Here is a 17,588-nt window from a genome sequence, read left to right on the forward strand (position 1 = left end):
CGTTGCGTAAAGGCCCGCGCATGTGCAGATTCCATCCGGTAAGGAAGAATACGTGCAACCTGAAAGCCCCTATTATTAATTTCTGTGCTTGTTTCACATGCGAAAAGCGCGATATGATCGTAAGGCACGCCGTAGTGGATAATCCAGATTAATTTCGACCACCTGTGGTTATTTAACGTGCACCTAAGTCTATGTGCGCACGGGTGTCCCTTGCATTTCGCCCCCATCGAAATGCTACCGCCGCGGCGGGAAATCAAACCGACGCCCTCAAGCGGAGCGACACGTCACTACGGGCTCAGCTGTAATACGCGTAGGACATACTCACTCACTCACTCATATATATAACGATTCATAAAAATTGCGTACCGAAAAACAACAACGGGACAGAAAAGCGTTTCCATGTGCTCCCAGCGCTTTTAATGGAGATTTCCCATCACAGATGGTCAGCTACACGATGAATTGTGCGCAGTAGATATTCCACAGTGACATGGCTGGTTGTGATTTACACGGCATCGTTTATCTTGCCACGTAGGTGACCTCTACGCCAAAGCTCAGTTGCGTGGATGATTCATCTCGTGGAAGAAGTCATAAATAAGCTCGTGTATACGTTCAGGCAAACGTGCGATTCCAGAACGTGCAGGTGTATGCATGCAGTGCGATCAACCGGCATGCTTTCGTGCCTCTGTTCCGGTAGCGGACGAAGCGACCGGTATACCCCCGCAGTCCGGCCCACCTACGTGTTTCGGATAAGCTACGGTGACAGATTTGACAGGCAAGGCGAGAAACACAGGAACACGCAGGCACATTTATATTGTGTGTGCATATGTAGTCAGCTCCATGGAGCTTTGCAGATCTCCTGGGCTCATCGCATCATTGTCTCTGGCAGGCACGTCGCTTTGAGCAACTCACCTTTGCTGTATACTATGTAAGGAAATATATAGTGCGGCTGCAGACAAGCATTGTATATGGTCGACAATTTCGCCTATAGCGCGATGTGCCTCGGGCTCTCCAAGACGTTTCCATTGGCCCGCTGCGCGTGCTTGTTCAATGGCGTCTGTACAGCATATGATATGTAGGAGAACTTGCGTGGGAAGAAATTCCTCTTCGATGACTGGGCGCATTTTTCATCGCATGGCCCACCCTGCACGTAAACCGAGACGGCTTGTTGCTCTTCTTCTTGTTATTTTTCTCGTGTCTCCGGCGGGTGTCTCCTCGGGTGTCGGCGCAGCGAGACGCAGAGCAACGATCTCGTGCCCGTCTCGGGACGTTAGCAAGCGACATGGCCACTTGAATGCATGTAGGATGCTTGAATGCAACGTAAGCCATGGCGCAACGTAAACGACAGCGGCGCTGTTCTGTATCTATAAGACAATACGCTGAATTCGTTTTCAATAGGGAATGGTGACTTCGGTTAACCACCAGTGCAGCGGAACTGGTTCGAGCGCACGCAAACCTCTCAGGAACCTCCGATGCTGCCTCCTTTTGAGGGTGCAGTTAAATGTGCGTTATGCAAAACAATGTTGATCGCATGCTTTCTGAAAAGCTCACTGGTGAAAGTATATGTGGAAATATTGGGTGCAGCTGCTTTTTTTTTTTCCTCTAGCGAAAGCGGTAGTGCACTTCAGTATATTGGTAAATATCTTCCATGTATACACTATATCGCAGAGTTCGGTTGCCTATCACCTATATATAGGTAGCAGCAAGTGGATTGCAGGATAGAGATCCTACATTCCATACGTGCTTGTGTTAACGGAAGGAGTAACGAATGAGGAGAGAGAGCGTCGTGGGGCACCAAACGTACCGATCCACAAAGTGGTATGATGGCGCCATGAAGAGCGCGCAATATTAGCGCTCCTATACTCTGCATGCATGCAGATGCGGCTAAGTGCGCTTAAAACCTACTGGAAACCACCATACATTACTGGCGAGTACGCCATGCCTGTGACGTTACGTCTTGGTCAGACATATACGCGCTGAAAAAAAGTGACAGAAAAACAAAAGCAATGATTTCAAACGTATAGTTCAGTGGTCAAGGCTGGCTGTGCGAGTGAACACTCATTATTTTTTTTATTTTCTTGCTCGAGGCATGTATGACTACAGAGGAAATGTGGTTGTTTTACACCTATTGTTTAGCGCAAGTCGTACATATTCATGCACACCTTAGGTAATGTTAACCCAAACATCGTGCAGTAATTTTGCTCTCACCCTTCGGCCCAAAACACGTACGAGCCATTGGCTGGTGCGCGGCCCCACGCATCCATTCACGAGGATGCACGCGTTACATCGGCGTTGTCAAAGCGGGAGACGTCGTTCTTGCGTGTCGTGTCGTTACTCTCCTCGCGCTGCAAGCAGTCTGGAAATGGCGTCTCGTTTTGCGTCTCTGCGACACCCGCGTGACGTGACTTATACGCACCCGCGACGAAAGACGCCGCTCGACGGCTGACAGCCGCGCTTCACGCTGACCAGCAACTCTGCAGCAACGCGCAAAAGAAACAATGCATGTACACACGGCCGTCAGTCAGCGAAATCGAACAGTCGGTTACCGTTACGACCACGACAATGCATACTGGGCTGTATTTCGCGTCTCGACCAGTTCGAGGTCACGTGAGTTGAACAGAAACGTCACGCGTGACGTCATTTGTAGAGAGACACGTCACAACGGCAGTGGCGATGCTGGCGAAACAACGAGGACCGCGTTCGGTGTGACGGAACTACGTGCTTATACATTTTGCGCCCAAAATTCCCTAATGAAATTGGCATGCGCATGCACAAGGAACACGAAAATAAAAGATGTCTACATTTCGCTTCGAGGGGGGGGGGGGGGGGGATAAACAACAAGAGGGAAGGCAGGGAGGTTAACCAGGGACATGCCCGGTTTGCTACCCTATGCTGGGGAAATAGGAAGGGGGCATAAAGATGAGAAAGAGAGAGGAAAGAGAAGAGAAAGAGAGAGAGAGAAAAAAGAGGAGGATTGTCAGTCAATCGGCTGGCGCGTATGCAGCGGTGGCACTACAGTTTTTAAATAACGTGCATGCGCTGTTTTCATGACTCAACCATACCAACTCGTTCGTATGGATCTTAATGCAAAAGTTACTTGTTAATCTTTCGTCGAGTGCTGACTCGTCATATAACTCTATTTAAAGATGCGCGCTAGCTGTGTTTCGGTAAGTCGCGCCTGCTATGACTCTCTGAAGAGAGTATAATGACCTCCTAAAGAGAGTCAACGTGTTAAAAGAGAGTCAGGACTTGCGAAATGGTGTAACAGGCGATATTTCCTTTTTTTGATTGAGGGCTATTACAATAAATATACAGGTATCATAAGTGTCATTGCACGCCGGAAAGGAAGAAGGGAAGAAAGAAAGAAAAGAAAGAAGGACAGAAAGAAAGAAAGAAAGAAAGAAAGAAAGAAAGAAAGAAAGAAAGAAAGAAAGAAAGAAAGAAAGAAAGAAAGAAAGAAAGAGAGAAAGTGCTTAAGGTGATGCGAGTTGATGAGACAACGACATCGTGGTGCTGCACGTGCGCTGCCTAGCACAACATCAAATACGAGTCGTCGTGGTGCCTCAGAGGGACGACTCTGAGCGCGCAGAAGAAGGAGCAACCTGTCGCTCCGTGGGAAAAAAAGAAGAGGGCACCCAGTGGCACCCTGCGCCTCCTTGCTGTCGTTTCTCGATGCGCGAGAGCCAACGAGATCGTGGGATCTTGGAAACCTTATACTGGTCCGGGGTAGCACCTCCTTTCTTCGGATTTTGCAGACGTGCTGGCATTAAACGCACACATAGTTAAGATGGCACGTCGGCTGGTAAATAGCTAGGAAAGATGTTATCCAAGACAAATGACCGGGGTCCTACTTCGTGTTTCGCCTTGAATGAGAACGAAGGAAAGACTGGAATCGTCAAGGAGCTGGCACGAATGCAAAGTCGCGTACACTTTTCATCCCGAGATAACGTGTCCTATGCACCGTCTTGTGGACATTATTTTCGACGGAAACATTTTGCCTTTCCCGCTTGGCAGCCCTTATTCGTTTTCCCTTCTACCGGCTTGTTTTGTTTACATCGCATTGGGTTAAGGCAGGAAGATGGATACAACTGAAAGAATGATTAGAGGCGGGCCTGCAGTCGTTTTGTTGCCCTGCAGACGAACATCCAGTGTGACGCGCGCATGTACTGTGCTTGAGCGTCCGTGTCGCTATCTCACGTTTGATGGATGTCTCTTCGGAGTCTTGTTTCAGCGGGCGATGCTCTCCGTTCGGCGTTCGCGTCGTAACAAATGGCTTCTTGCGACTGTCAGCCACTCTCAGTCACTTCATAGAGCAGGTAAAGGAAATACAAACCGGGAAGGAAGGAGCTTGTTCATACTATACTGTGTGCTGTGACAGCTCGCACCTTGGACTGTTGTCTTTCGCGCTGAGTCGAGTGAAATATTGGTCGTTTTACGTGTAGAAGCAAAACGTGGTTTGTCGCATCTGTTTGGTGAGAAGTATATTGGAAATGAAAAACAAAAACAATTGTACCAAACAGGATTTATTTCCATATGAACGTCGATACAGACACAAGAAAAGCGACGGTTATTATAGATTGATACACAAGGTGTAAGTATCAAGAGAGTCACAAATTTTGCTCGCATGGAGCATGCGTAGTGTTAGTTGTAAGCGTCATGATGCACGAGCTTGACATTTCGTCATGGGAGAGTCGATTTGTGGCTGAACAGTCCGGAATCACGAAACCTGAAAAAAAAAAAAAACGTCGCACATTCACTCTCTCCACACGCAATACTATCGCTTTTCGACGACATCTGTAGATTTTTTTTAGAGGTCGTAGTAGTACTTTATTCAGTACAATACAGTGCAAGTAAAATGTTGATGTAATACAGAAGGAGGTCCCAAAGTAAAAACTGTCAGGGGGACCTCCTGTGAATTCATGTATAAAAATATAGAACAAAAGATTGGCATTACGACATTACGTCGTACCCCTGCGTTATAGTTTGAATGTAAGGCAAGGGGCTCGCTTACGTTGCGCAAGTGTCGCGAATTTGCTATCGTCATAAGACGGGTAACAGCGGAGAGCCAGTAACCGTAACTATAAGTCGTATACCCGCTGCACGATTCTCACCATTATGCCACGACTATACTACTGCCATAGACATGGTCGACGGCGACGAACCGGTCTACACGTGACGTGTGACGTTTCTGCTCAGGCCACGTGAACCCGGGCTGTCGAGGTGCAAAGAGACTCTCTCATCTTCGTGCGCAGGCTCTTTGCCGTGTGCACATTGCAATGTGCGCGTGTTGCTTTCTCGCAGCAAATCAAGTTCCAGCTGGACCTTCCCACTCGAGGCGACCTGATGGGTGGCGAACCCGGCGGCGGGACCCTGATCGCGCCCGAGAACATCAAGCGCGAGCTGCCTGACGACCTTCCACCGTCGTCGGGCCCACGCTCCCTGGGCTCCATGCAGAAGGTGCCCTCACTCTCCGACCTGTCCGAAGAGAGCTCTCTCGGTGAGTAATCCTACTCGCAAACCATAGAGTTTCTCAACATTAACTAGAGGGCACTCTGGCGCTGCGATCGTTCAGCGACCATGGGAATGATGGGTAGTACCCACATTTGCCTAGTCTTCGTACTTGCGGGTGGCGAATCGTACTTGCGGATTCATTTATTTATGTGTTTCGATTTTGTTTTGAAAGAAAAATTCAACCCTTTTGAATGTCGTGACCCAATTTGGAAAGGAAATTCGAAAAAAATAGGGTGGTGAAGCGCAATCGCTGAACATTTGCTAATACTTGTTTCGTAAGAAAACAGCTCCAAGCCACACGAACACACACGGAGCCAAAATCAGGCCACAAGTACTAATATTAGACAAATGTGTGTACTACCCATCATTCCCATGCTCGATGAAGCGCCGTGCGTTGTAGCTCCCATAGATACTAGCGCCAGAGTTCCCTCTAGTAAGTATTGTGGGAAACTCTATGTCGCAAACTACGCGCAAGTGTAAACGGGCGCGTTTGCATGACAACTGGTTCACATCCGGGTGTATCAGTGAATTGAATCCGGATGCTGCTGCTAGCGCTATCGCCGCTTCCTCAGCTTCTGTCGTATTAAGCACACGGACAGAAGCAGCCGCTTTAATTTGAGGTGAATTGGCGTTGTTGCCGGGGAGAGTGATTACGCTTATTGCATATGCTTTAGTAAACATATACTCAGTGACTCAAAGGCTGCTATATCCAACTTCGCACGTGGCATTGTGGCCCCCACAACTCTGCGTTTACTATTGCCCAGTCTCCTTACAGATGCTGAGGAAGACGCACTATCCTCCATTGCGCTGGTATGGGTGCCGGCTCACGCGGGGAACCCAGGGAACGAGGCGGCCCACCTATATGCTCGAGGATTCGTCAGCCGAGCGGTGGTACCCGCCTCTGATTTGGAAAACCCTGGTGAAGCCTTGACATCCTACCATGACATCACACAATATTACCGTCTTTCGAGGCAGACAAAACCACCCCCGCACCATAAGCTAACTAAGCGCCAGGAGGTTATCTGGCGCCGCTTGCAAACACATTCATTTCCGTGCCCATACATTTATGCACGTATATACCCCGACTCGATTGATCCGCATTGCTCGCATTGTGGCTCAATAGCCACACTTAATCACATTCTCTGGGCCTGCAGGGAAGATCCCCCCTCTCTCGATCTCCTAGCCGCTCCCTCGCCAGAGGGGTGGGAGGCAGTTCTGACCTCCACCAGCCTGGCCGTTCAGCTCCAGGCCGTACAAAGGGCAGAGGAGGTGGCCATCAGGTTCAGCCTGGCGGGTCACCTACCTCCTTAAGTCTGACGACAATAAAGTTGTGTTCTCTCTCTCTATCAGTGAATTGAGAGAGATTTATCGCGGCGGCTGATGCTGGCGGCGAAGGTGTCGCCGTCTGCGTTGAAACGATATTCCTACGTGTCGCCATTTAGCGTCCGCCTTATCTAAGATAGGTCGCTCTTCGGTTTTACGGCACTTGAAAAATATTGGGCTACTTTACGTCAATCAATGACGTACTGTGTGTATTGCTGGCGCTAGTTTACTTCTGTGGGGAACGATGGGAAACGCCTTCTGGTATCCACGCCATAATCCCGCAGCACTCCATCTGTTGCTGCTATTCTAAACTATTCCTATTCTGACTTTTCTTACTGCGCACGTGAGAGCTGCATGAGTGAGACAGCTCACTTTGATGTACCATATTAATGTGAAATGCTACAAGCCTTATCGTAAGCGACAAGTGTTTGTCAACGTCACTCGCAGGTGGTGATCACCAAATATGCGTGTAGTACACAGAGCTCCTATTAAGTTTATATGATTATGATGTGGAAATTGTGCCATAGAAGCAATTAGCAGTAGTGAATTATGGTTTAGTATGATTTAGTAATTAAACAGCAAATGGTTTATTGTGAGAACGGGGCTGTGGTGTAGCTTTTGAGAGTGTATATGGCAAAAGTGAGTCATGTGAAAGTCATAAACAGCTAATACTCCAAAACTCCATTCCCTGAGCATTAAAAGAAAAATAATTTTTAAGGTATTCGATTATGCGACCTCTAGTACGAAGCCGAAATACTATAGTCATTACAGTGAAAGCTGCTTTGTATGTCTTCGTTGACGTTGTGGAATTCATACATAAAGACCCATTATTCAGACGAGGGTGATGCAGACACCCACAGAAACGTTGGTTGTGAATGGAAGGAATCAAAGCTACCCACACATACACCGGCCCTCCTAAATCAGGCAACCAGTCTGCTTCCGGTTCTTGAACTTTGAATGTTTACACTAACTCCACGTACGCGAGATCCCCCACAGAGAGTTCCACACGTGAAAGCTGCAGCGCGTTGAAAACTTTAATGATTTTCCGCTTCGCCGCATGGAATCGTGGTGCCGTGTTGGCAACTGGTGCTGCATCGATTCTCGAAATGTGTTACGTTACGCAGAAGTGGTTGGTGGTGGGACAAGAAAGGTGGCGCTATCTTTTCCATGTCAATAAGGATCGGTGACGCAGGAAAGTGAGGGAAGGAATATAAGTGATAAAAGATGGGTGCTGTAAAATACAGTAGAGCTTCGCAGTTTTTTACTGCGAGTACTGGTTTATTCTCAAGAAAGCTTTATTACGAAGACGAGCGCAACAAAGTAAGCGACTTTTCCGAATAATCAAGGGCGTCGGTGACAAATTTATGGAGTCGACGTGCCCCCTCGTTAGCAGTTACTACGAATAGTCTTCGCAAGGAGGTGCCAGCATGGCGCGGTTGCATCATGGCGATGACACCACAGAGCTGTTATTTACACCTTGCCGTGGCAAGTTGGGGCTCAGAGCACACTTTATTTTCATTTTGGCAAAGTTAAGGAGCCCGACAACGCCAAGAAATGCTCTAGCTGTCATCGGTTTCTGACACGCTCTCGCTGTTTTGCTCTACGCGTCAAAAACGTGAATCCTGAAATAAAAAAAATAAAAAATTAGCTGATGTGGTTATGTCTTCAAGTAAACCATCTTTTTCTGGGTTTTTTTCTTGTCGTTATTTTTCTCGAGTGCACCGTTTGGAGTCCACGTCGCTAACGGCTTGAGAAAAGTGTGCAGAGCTTGCCTCGCCTGGCAAGACGAGTCAGCTTATTCACGCCATTGCAATCCTGATTATGCATAATATACCACGTCTTCTTACGTAATGCGCACTTGAGTCTGCCGAGTACTTTCACCTTCCCTTGCACACCCATCATTACATCAATACACCAATGACCGAATTAGACTTCTCTTTAAATTGGTAGTGCGAGTACCTTACTTGTTTCATGATTATTGGGCTCGACTATCGTCTACAACATCGGCATATTTAAATAACAGCGGCGCTTTCGAGAATGGTGAGCTTGTACAAACAATAAATAATACAGCTCAGAGCTATGCTATCTCATCGGTGAATTTCTTGGTCCGTATAGTGAAAGCATGAATACTACATCTCAAACCTAAGCCTAACTGTTATGCTTGTGGGAAACCCTATAGCAACTAAGAAAATAAGGAAAATCTGTGCCTCCAAGACAGACGAGCGTAAGTCGGCCCCCGTGTCCTCCTTTCCAGCTGAAACAGCAACGCGTGATCACCACCTTCTTCTCGAAACTAGCCGTTTCTTCGACAGTTGCTACAAAGAGTGCAAGAAGGCGGGAGGGAATGCGAGCAAAGGCGAGAAGAGCACCGACTCGGCACGGCGGCGACCTCTGCGTTGCATCCAGATTGCTCATTCCGGCGTCGTACGATATACACACCGCATACCACTATTGCGCGGCGCGGCGTTCGTTTTCCTCTAAGGAAAAGAAAACGTTCGAATGGCGTACGATTTGAAACCCTCGTGAAACTCGATTGGCGGTTGTGTACGATGCGCTACGTCGTGGCTGACGTCGACCCTCGATCGTGGCCTTCGGAGTAATACCCGTGTCATTCACGAGCGTGTCATCCGTTTCGCCGGCAAAGCGCTTTTCCGACCTCTCACGTTTGTTCTTAAATTCCGCGCGCACTCGGTGATTGACTGGTCGAGTGGTTTCTACGCTAAGCCTAATAACGTTTGTTTTAGGGGCGATGCTCCTTAGGGCGTGGGCTGTGCGTCCCCTCTATGTAGCCACCTCTAGTTTAGTTCTTGCAGTGTTCACTAGATGGCGGTACCGTCCCCTGTATGTAGCCACCTCTAGTTTAGTTCTTGCAGTGTTCACTAGATGGCGGTACCGTCTCCTGTATGTAGCCACCTCTCGTTTAGTTCTTGTAGTGTTTACTAGATGGTGGTACTTGTAGCTGATGATGAAAAGATTAAAGATGTTATAAACTAGAAAGCGGTACTTGTAGTTGATGAAAGACGCGAGATCTTATAAAATAGGAATGATGTCACATATGGCGCGTGTCATTGGTTGAAGGCCATCGTTCGATTTAGTGCGGCGACGTACGCTAGGGGAGCGATGTAATAAAATCGAGTGGGCGAAATGTACAGAGGATTCATGGTTTACCAGGTTTACCTCCGGAGCTTCGCCCACTCATCATCATTCACTTCGTGGATATGGCGGAATTTTTTGGGTTAGATGGTGCATAGCTGAACTTCACTCGGAGAAAGCGCGCTTTTCAGTGTCTTACGTCTTCCGCGCCTTCTTCTTCGCTCCTCTATGAACATTTGCGCCATCAATTCAAGTTCAGTCACGCTAAGCTACATACCCGCACGCTTTTTATGATCACAAACAGGAGCGATGACCGCGAAGCGATGACGTTACAAGCACTGATGAAGGCGCAGTTTTCGTTATTAATAGCCACCAGTTATCGCTATTCCTAATGGATTGTATGACCCTATGACGCCGTTTTCTTTGGTAGCGATAACGAGTTTCTGGAACCAGTTTGCCTTTAGTTACAAATAAGGGGAGAGATATAAACGCTTGCAAGTGTATCTGTAGGGTACTGTTTCAGTGAGTATTTACAATATCAAACGATCGTTGCTTTTGCTGTGCAATTACGTGCACATAATTGAGGTCAAAAACCCGTAATTGTCGTCACCTTTCTCAATACGTGTAATCCGCTTCGTAACACAGAGACAAATAGACAGCTCCGATGGTGGTCACTATCGATCATACGGAAACGGTGGGCGTATCGAATTTGGTTCTTCTTGATCGCTGGTTGAGACTTAACGAGCTCGTGTTTGATAATCTTTCGGTCGGCAGCCACGTAGTTCATCGTCGATTATTCTCTCTTTTTTTTTCTCTTTATTTTACGCTCGTGTAACATCGTTAGGTGATCTATTACTCGTAGCTTTCATCGTATTGATCATTTAGAGCGGCTACATATCAACCAAGGCTAGTCCCGTGCATTGATTTGTATGCAGTTACTCAACCACGCCAACGTTTTCTTTTCTGAGTGCTCTCAGAAGTAGTAACGATGTATTTTCGAACATCAGTGCGCACTCCTAGATTGATCGAAACAAAACGTATACGAAACCCGTCTGTCCAGTTCTAGATGTCTCTAGAGAACGTTGTCCACGTATAGTACAATGTATACTGATTAACACAGTTTTAGAAAACGGAGAAAGTTAGGAATATAATTTTTTTGTGGTTGGTCAGAGAATTCGTAACCACTTCGGTGGTTACGAATTGGTACAAATGGTACAAGTGGTACAAATGTCGCTGGATCAAATCCTGACCGTGGCGGCCGCATTTTGCCGGAGGCAGTATTATGAGTGCCCGTGTACTTAAATTTGGGTGAATGTTTAAAAAAAACCCTAAGGTATAAAAGTTTTAGCATTCCTTCACTTCAGGGAGGAAGCAACAAAAAGGAGAAGGCAGGGAGGTTAACCAGAACGACATCCGGTTGGATACCCTACACTTGGGGATTAGGGAAGGGGACAAGAACGATGAGAAAGAGGGAAGAGAGGGAAAAGAAAAAAAAGGAGTGACTTACAGTAATTTCACTGTAGCGTGTAGAGCTCCACTGCGTGTCAGAGGCGTTCACACAAGCCTGTCTTTCTCGGGAAACACAGCAGGGCTTCACTTCAGCGTCTCTCATATTCATATCATGCTTGTGTGACTTAGAAACCCAAGCAATTATTAAATATAGAATGCAGAACGCGCTGCTAGCTTTAAGATTATGAACGTAAAAACGACGACGAAACAATAGTTCCTGCGGACGTAACGTTGCCTGTAGGCCTTGCGTGATAGGACTAGGTGAAAGGTCAAAGAAAAAGTGGAAACAACGAGACCACTGACAGAACAAGCATGATATTAGCGCGAGAAATAAGGCGTTCTTCATCGGCGAGCAAACAAGTATTGAGACGTGTACTGCCTTCGTAACACACTGCGAGCCGCTATACAGCGGAGAAGACAAAACGCGCAGACATGCACAGTATAGGAAAACATGCGAGCCATAGCCGGATTGCCTTGTGCGCGAAGGGCAGCCAGCGAATCACCCTTCGGGAAGAATATAATGCGCGTCGCTTGCTGCTCAAGCGCGAGGAGGAGTTGAGTGGACAGAGAGCTCTCTCTCTCTCTCTCTCTCTCTCTCTCTCTCTCTCATAGCGCTGCCTTGAACGGTTCTCTTTCCCAATCCAACTTCACTACCACATAAGCTATCTTCACTCATACGGGAGGCATAACCGTTAATTGGCGAGCTGGATGTTTGAGGAAATGAATGTCGCGTTTTCGAGCTTTATAACACTCGCGCAAGCGACAGTCATCTGCTAGGCTTTTACGTAAGCGTGCAAAGGACGCTGATGTAAAATTTCATGTTGCGCGCTATTAACTTGGCAGGCTACGTTAAGTGTTGCTTATAAGTGGGCGATCTGCTATACGGATTCGTAATCGTGGCACGGCACCACGATTTAAAGAAAATAATGGAGGTGTTTCTGTTTCTTCAGTTTCTCTGTGATGAAGGCGGTATAACTGCTTGCATTACTGCACGAAAATATAGAGAAAAACGAGCTCAAAAACAATAATCGTTGACTTGTATAGAGCGGTGTATTTTTTTCATAAGTTTTGCGGGTTGAATACTTATGTGGTCGTCTATGTATGTATTTGACCGCATCTTAAACTACCCCCTGCTTAAGCATATCATTAGTTTACACCTGCAACCGTGTGGGCTGTATTTTGCGATACGATGAACTACAGTACAGCAGCCACTCTCTCCTTTATGAAGCTTATGAAGGTTTGAGGATAGCCTGGCATTCAATTTTTAGACGCTATCAAGCTTGAGACGATCTATACTTGAAGTGGTGCTTGGTTCTGTAACGTCAGGCGGATTTACTCTCACTCTGTCTCTTTCTCTATCTTTAAAACTCCCCCATTTTTCCCCAGTATGATACGACATGTGATATGTAAGGTTTAACGTCCCAAAACCCCCATATGATTATGAGAGACGCCGTAGTGGGGGCTCCGGAAATTTCGACCACCTGGGGATCTTTAACGTGCACCCAAATCTGAGCACACGGGTCTACGAAATTTCCGCCTCCATCGAAAATGCAGCCGCCACAGCCGGGATTCGATCCCGCGACCTGCGGGTCAGCAGCCAAGTACCTTAGCCGCTAGACCACCGCGGCGTTCCCAGGTTTGCGGTATCATACCAATCCTTCTAGACTTGTTTGCAACCCTACATTCCCTTTGTATTCTGTTCCTTCCTTGGTGTTCTTATCATTTTCTTTGCGTGTACTGGATGTCATTTTATCTGGAATTTCTACTCAAGAACGAACAAACGGTGTCATAAACTGCTAAATAGGCTGTTTTAGAATTTATCAATAGCACTGGACTAGATACTAGACTGTAGGGTACAATGCTAAGTGGCTACTGTACATACGCACCACCTAATCTTGTCCCCATCATCATCCCTCTTTCTAAGCTCAGGCCAACCTCTTTGCCTTCTATAATAAATTCTCACTCACACACTCTACTCAAGAAGAAGTCGAGACGAAGGAGGGTCACGTCCTGTTCTGATATCGAGGATTACAGAGTTCTGTCTAAAAAAAAAAGTGTAGTTGCGACATTTGTACGCAAGCTCGTGTACGCGACAGCCTATCTCAACAGCGTATACACTGTTGAGATAATAATAGCGCCCCCGACGCTTGAAGCTTTAAGTCATGCTCCCAGAGCTGGGAATGTCACACATGCTCAGAGATGGACACACTCGGAAGATACCCGTTTTATTCATGTGTGTTGAGCCCATGAGGGCCTTCGGTCGGCGCAAATGACAGACATTCCGTGGGGCAGTGACATGCCTATAATATAAGCCGCTTGGTCACCGAGCCACACTGTTGGCAGCCTGCCGGGTTTTTTCGCACTTCATCAGTGTGCGTCCAATTTGTAGTTGCTTTTTTAAGAGATCTTAATTAGTATTTGTATATATTATTCCTTTTATTTTTATTTTATTTTATTCCTAATTTTTAACGTCTTACAAGCGTCCTTGCTTATACACGTCACTTGCACCAGGACGCGCCCGTTCAGCCGCTAGAATGTATTGAAACGTTTTACTGCAGTTCCATTTTTGTTCTTCTTTTTGTCGCATTATTTACGTGACTTAATTTACTTTCCCGATCCTTCCTCGAAACTGCTTCACGAGGTTATTCCCATCTATTCCCCAGGAACGTGTCGGAATTCTGTGTATTTCCCCTAATTTCACGCACCACCTTTTGCTATCCTCAAGGGTACGAGTTCGATTCCCGACTTGAGATTTGAAATTAGATATCTGATTTGAAACACAAAGCAAAATCGAAAGGCTACATAGTATGACGAAGGCTTTTGCTCTGAAATACAGTCTGGTACGAAGAAAATATGTCATACGCAACTGAGACGCAAATAGAGAACATCATTTTATACATACACCCTCTTCGCCGGCCGTGTTTCGTTTGAAGTGAAATGAGCAGACAACTCGCGTGCTAGAAAATAAAGTTTATCCAATAAATAAAGTTTATCCAATCCAATCGCGTGCTAGACTCACACTAAAGAACCCCTTGCGGCTCAAGTTAATCCGCTATCTTCCAATATGGCGTACTTCATAATGATAACGCGATTCTAACACGCAAAAGTGTAGTTATTATTATTATTATTATTATTATTATTATTATTATTATTATTATTATTATTATTATTATTATTATTATTATTATTATTATTATTATTATTATTATTATTATTATTATATACCGCTGTTACACACAGCCTACGGCGACAATGCAGCACCACAGCTTCCACACCGAGTTGGATTCTGACCCGGTGGTCTGGTGGACATGGTGCTCGAATGCTGGCTGTGGCAGCTGGATTTCGACCGTGAGGCGACGTGGTACAGGCCCACGCAATTAGATTTACGTGCGCGTTAAAAACATCGGTTCGTCAAAATTCCCGGAACGGTCCACTACGGCGTCCCTCACAATGACATCACGCTTTTGGGACGTAAGACGCCAACAGTTACCCTCGTATTCACAAACGCTCCTTCACTCACAAAACTCTCCTCGACTTAAAAAGGTCGATGGGAGCGCCATCTCTTGGCAGACCATGTCACTGCATATCGGCAATATTCTGCAGCGATTCTTGAGAAGCGCAGCGTCAATTTCGGTCGAGCAGTGGCGCAGTGCTCAACTCAGTCAACTGAAGGATGAAATTCGAGTCGAGGAGCGTTTTTGAATACGGGGGTTAATGTTACAAGTTGAAAGCCCCGCCGCGGTGGTCTAGTGGCTAAGGTACTCGGCTGCTGACCCGCAGGTCGCGGGATCAAATCCCGGCGTCGGCGGCTGCATTTCCGATGGAGGCGGAAATGTTGTAGGCCCGTGTGCTCAGAATTAGGTGCACGTTAAAGAACCCCAGGTGGTCAAAATTTCTGGAGCCCTCCACTACGACGTCTCTCATAATCATATAATGGTTTTGGGACGTTAAACCCCACAAATCAATCAATCAATGTTACAAGTTGAAAGAATCACGGCCGCAACTGGCGCGATTTCGCTCTTGGAAAAGGTCGCGCTGCGCGGGCGCTCTTCCACAGATGCGCGAACGGGCGCACGCACATGCTGCGAAAAGCGAGGCACGGGAAAAGCTGCACGGGTTCGGAATTTTAAGGCGATGCCCTCGGCTGCAGGGGACAGCCGTCGCCCTTGTGCGTGAGTGTGGCGCGCCGCGAAACCGACGACTTCAAGAGCATATAGCGCGAGAGGAGCAGCATGCGGCATCGGGACGTGCCAGCCAGTTAGTTGCACAACGGTTCGGCGGCTCGCTTGCTGACTCGCGCGCTACGATGGAGGCCTTGGGAGGAGCTTGTCTTTCGCCGCTAAAGCACGTCGTAATATACGAAAGTGCATGGGCGTGCAGCGCTGAGGATCTCTTTTCTCGGGCTCTTTTTAGCTGAGCTTGCATTTCAGTTTGGCCCTTGCGTGAAGTGTAACAAAGCGAGGCGGAGGCTGCGAGGGAAGGGTGACATTGCGCGCGGAGTAGTTCCAGCTAGCGAAAATGAGCAGTGCAGCGGGACCTGCTAACAGTTACATCAGCGGAATGCCTTGAAGAGGATTTGGAACGAAACACTTTTTATAGTCTTCAGGACAGTACAAAGTCGATTGACGCATTCTTTTAGCGCTTGTGCACATTATAGGGCACATTATAGTGCACATTATAGTGCACATTAAGTGCACATTGTAGTCCACTCGCTCCATAGTACCATCAACAATCTTTCGTAAGAACATTGCGTCACAATATGCAAGGTATAGGAGCGATTTGTTCTTTGCCCTCCTACTCCTCTTGTGCGTGGACATCGCATAGTTGATGTGGGGACTTCCAACGCGCATGGTCGAAAACGGCATTTGGCGGAATACCAAAACAAAGGGGTAGAAAGACTCCGGCCATTTTGTACATTGTTATATTGGATCAGTGGGACAGACAGTTGGGTTACTCGCATTTCAACCAAGCCAATGTCATCTGCGTGTTCGTCATTATTTGCCCTGATTGGGCTTTGTTACTATAAGGAAATTAGACCATCTTACCAACATTACGTCGCCTATGTAGAAACAGAATTCTTCTCTATACAACAGTACATATATTTCAAGGAACTCGCGCAACGCTGCTAGTTGGCTTTTTCAGTATTCCAAGACCTTTGACGGAGCCCGGCTATAGTGAACTAGATAGGGGCCGCGGCGGCCATTTCATGGAAATGTTGCCGCCTCGCGCCAGACTCTTATCGGCAGCGCAGATTTGCCTCTCGTCTGTATCGGTGACGCCCTCTCAGCGCGCGCCGCAGACTTTGCCCTCCTCGCTCCGCGCCTGGTTTTCTCCGCCCGGCTGACTCGGCTTCGTCGAGTGGTCGTGCAAGCTCCGTGTTTATTCGGCACGCGATGCTGAGTCGAACGCTGTTGCACCGTCCTCTCTCGACGGGAGCACGTGCCGCGAGCGGTGTTAGTCTTCCACAAGCCTTCTGGAGCCTCATGGCCAGGTGATCGATAAGGATTGGACGTGCAACAGACAACCCTCTTGGTTTATATAGGGCGTACTCAGCTATAGACTAACACGTCGTAAGAGTTTCTAATGGTAACATGGTTAGAGACTGCTTCGTATTGTTGGCGTTCCGTCTCTTCGTTCCTTGGAAGTTTGCCGGCCAGCTGGACGCAGCCAGTCTGGCCGTGGAATATCCATATGCCTTTGGCATGTAATAAAGTCGTTTCTTTCTCTCTCACTCGCCACCTTGACTGCAAGAACCGATTCTGGGTTATCCGGCGGGTATCAGACGTCGCTTGGTTAGCAGGGGTCCTGGACTAGGTATTCCCCTCAGCGAGGACATGCGAACACACTCCTTGCAAGTTAAATGCTCGCTCTGTCCGTTCTGAGGAGGTTAGTGTTGCTGCCATGCAATAGTGGCAGTATTATCGACGTGAACCGAAAAGTGACCCCACAAGATGTAGCAATTGATAATTAAGTATGGCTAATGGCTGTCAAGTTCTTATACAACGGGACCGGTTGCTTTATGTTTTATGTCTTACAAGGAAAGAAGAAGATAGGAAAGAGAAATCAGTAGCAAGAACACGTTAAGTCTTCGGTCCCGTTTCAGCAGACAGCTATAGACTACTGCTCGTGCTCAACAAAGAAAAAAACTCGCCTTG

The 17,588-nt window shown here is 47.2% G+C and overlaps 1 protein-coding gene and 1 long non-coding RNA gene across 4 annotated transcripts in view; one reads left to right on the forward strand and one right to left on the reverse strand.

Moving 5' to 3' along the window:
- LOC119171764 (ETS transcription factor pointed) overlaps positions 1–17,588 on the forward strand; it is a 198,151-nt gene that overhangs the window by 74,044 nt on the left and 106,519 nt on the right. For all 3 annotated transcript variants that reach the window (XM_037422593.2, XM_037422594.2, XM_037422595.2), the window contains exon 3: positions 5,299–5,494. In XM_037422593.2, coding sequence (XP_037278490.1) covers positions 5,299–5,494 — 196 coding nt within the window. The remainder of the gene's footprint in view (positions 1–5,298; positions 5,495–17,588) is intronic.
- Positions 4,505–12,256, reverse strand: LOC119171766 (uncharacterized). The gene is made up of 2 exons (XR_005109890.2): positions 11,432–12,256; positions 4,505–4,723 (listed from the first exon to the last, which is right to left on the reverse strand). It is a non-coding gene; the product is annotated as an uncharacterized LOC119171766 (long non-coding RNA).

The sequence above is a fragment of the Rhipicephalus microplus genome, chromosome 4, assembly GCF_043290135.1.
Source record: "Rhipicephalus microplus isolate Deutch F79 chromosome 4, USDA_Rmic, whole genome shotgun sequence".
NCBI classification, from domain to species: domain Eukaryota; kingdom Metazoa; phylum Arthropoda; class Arachnida; order Ixodida; family Ixodidae; genus Rhipicephalus; species Rhipicephalus microplus.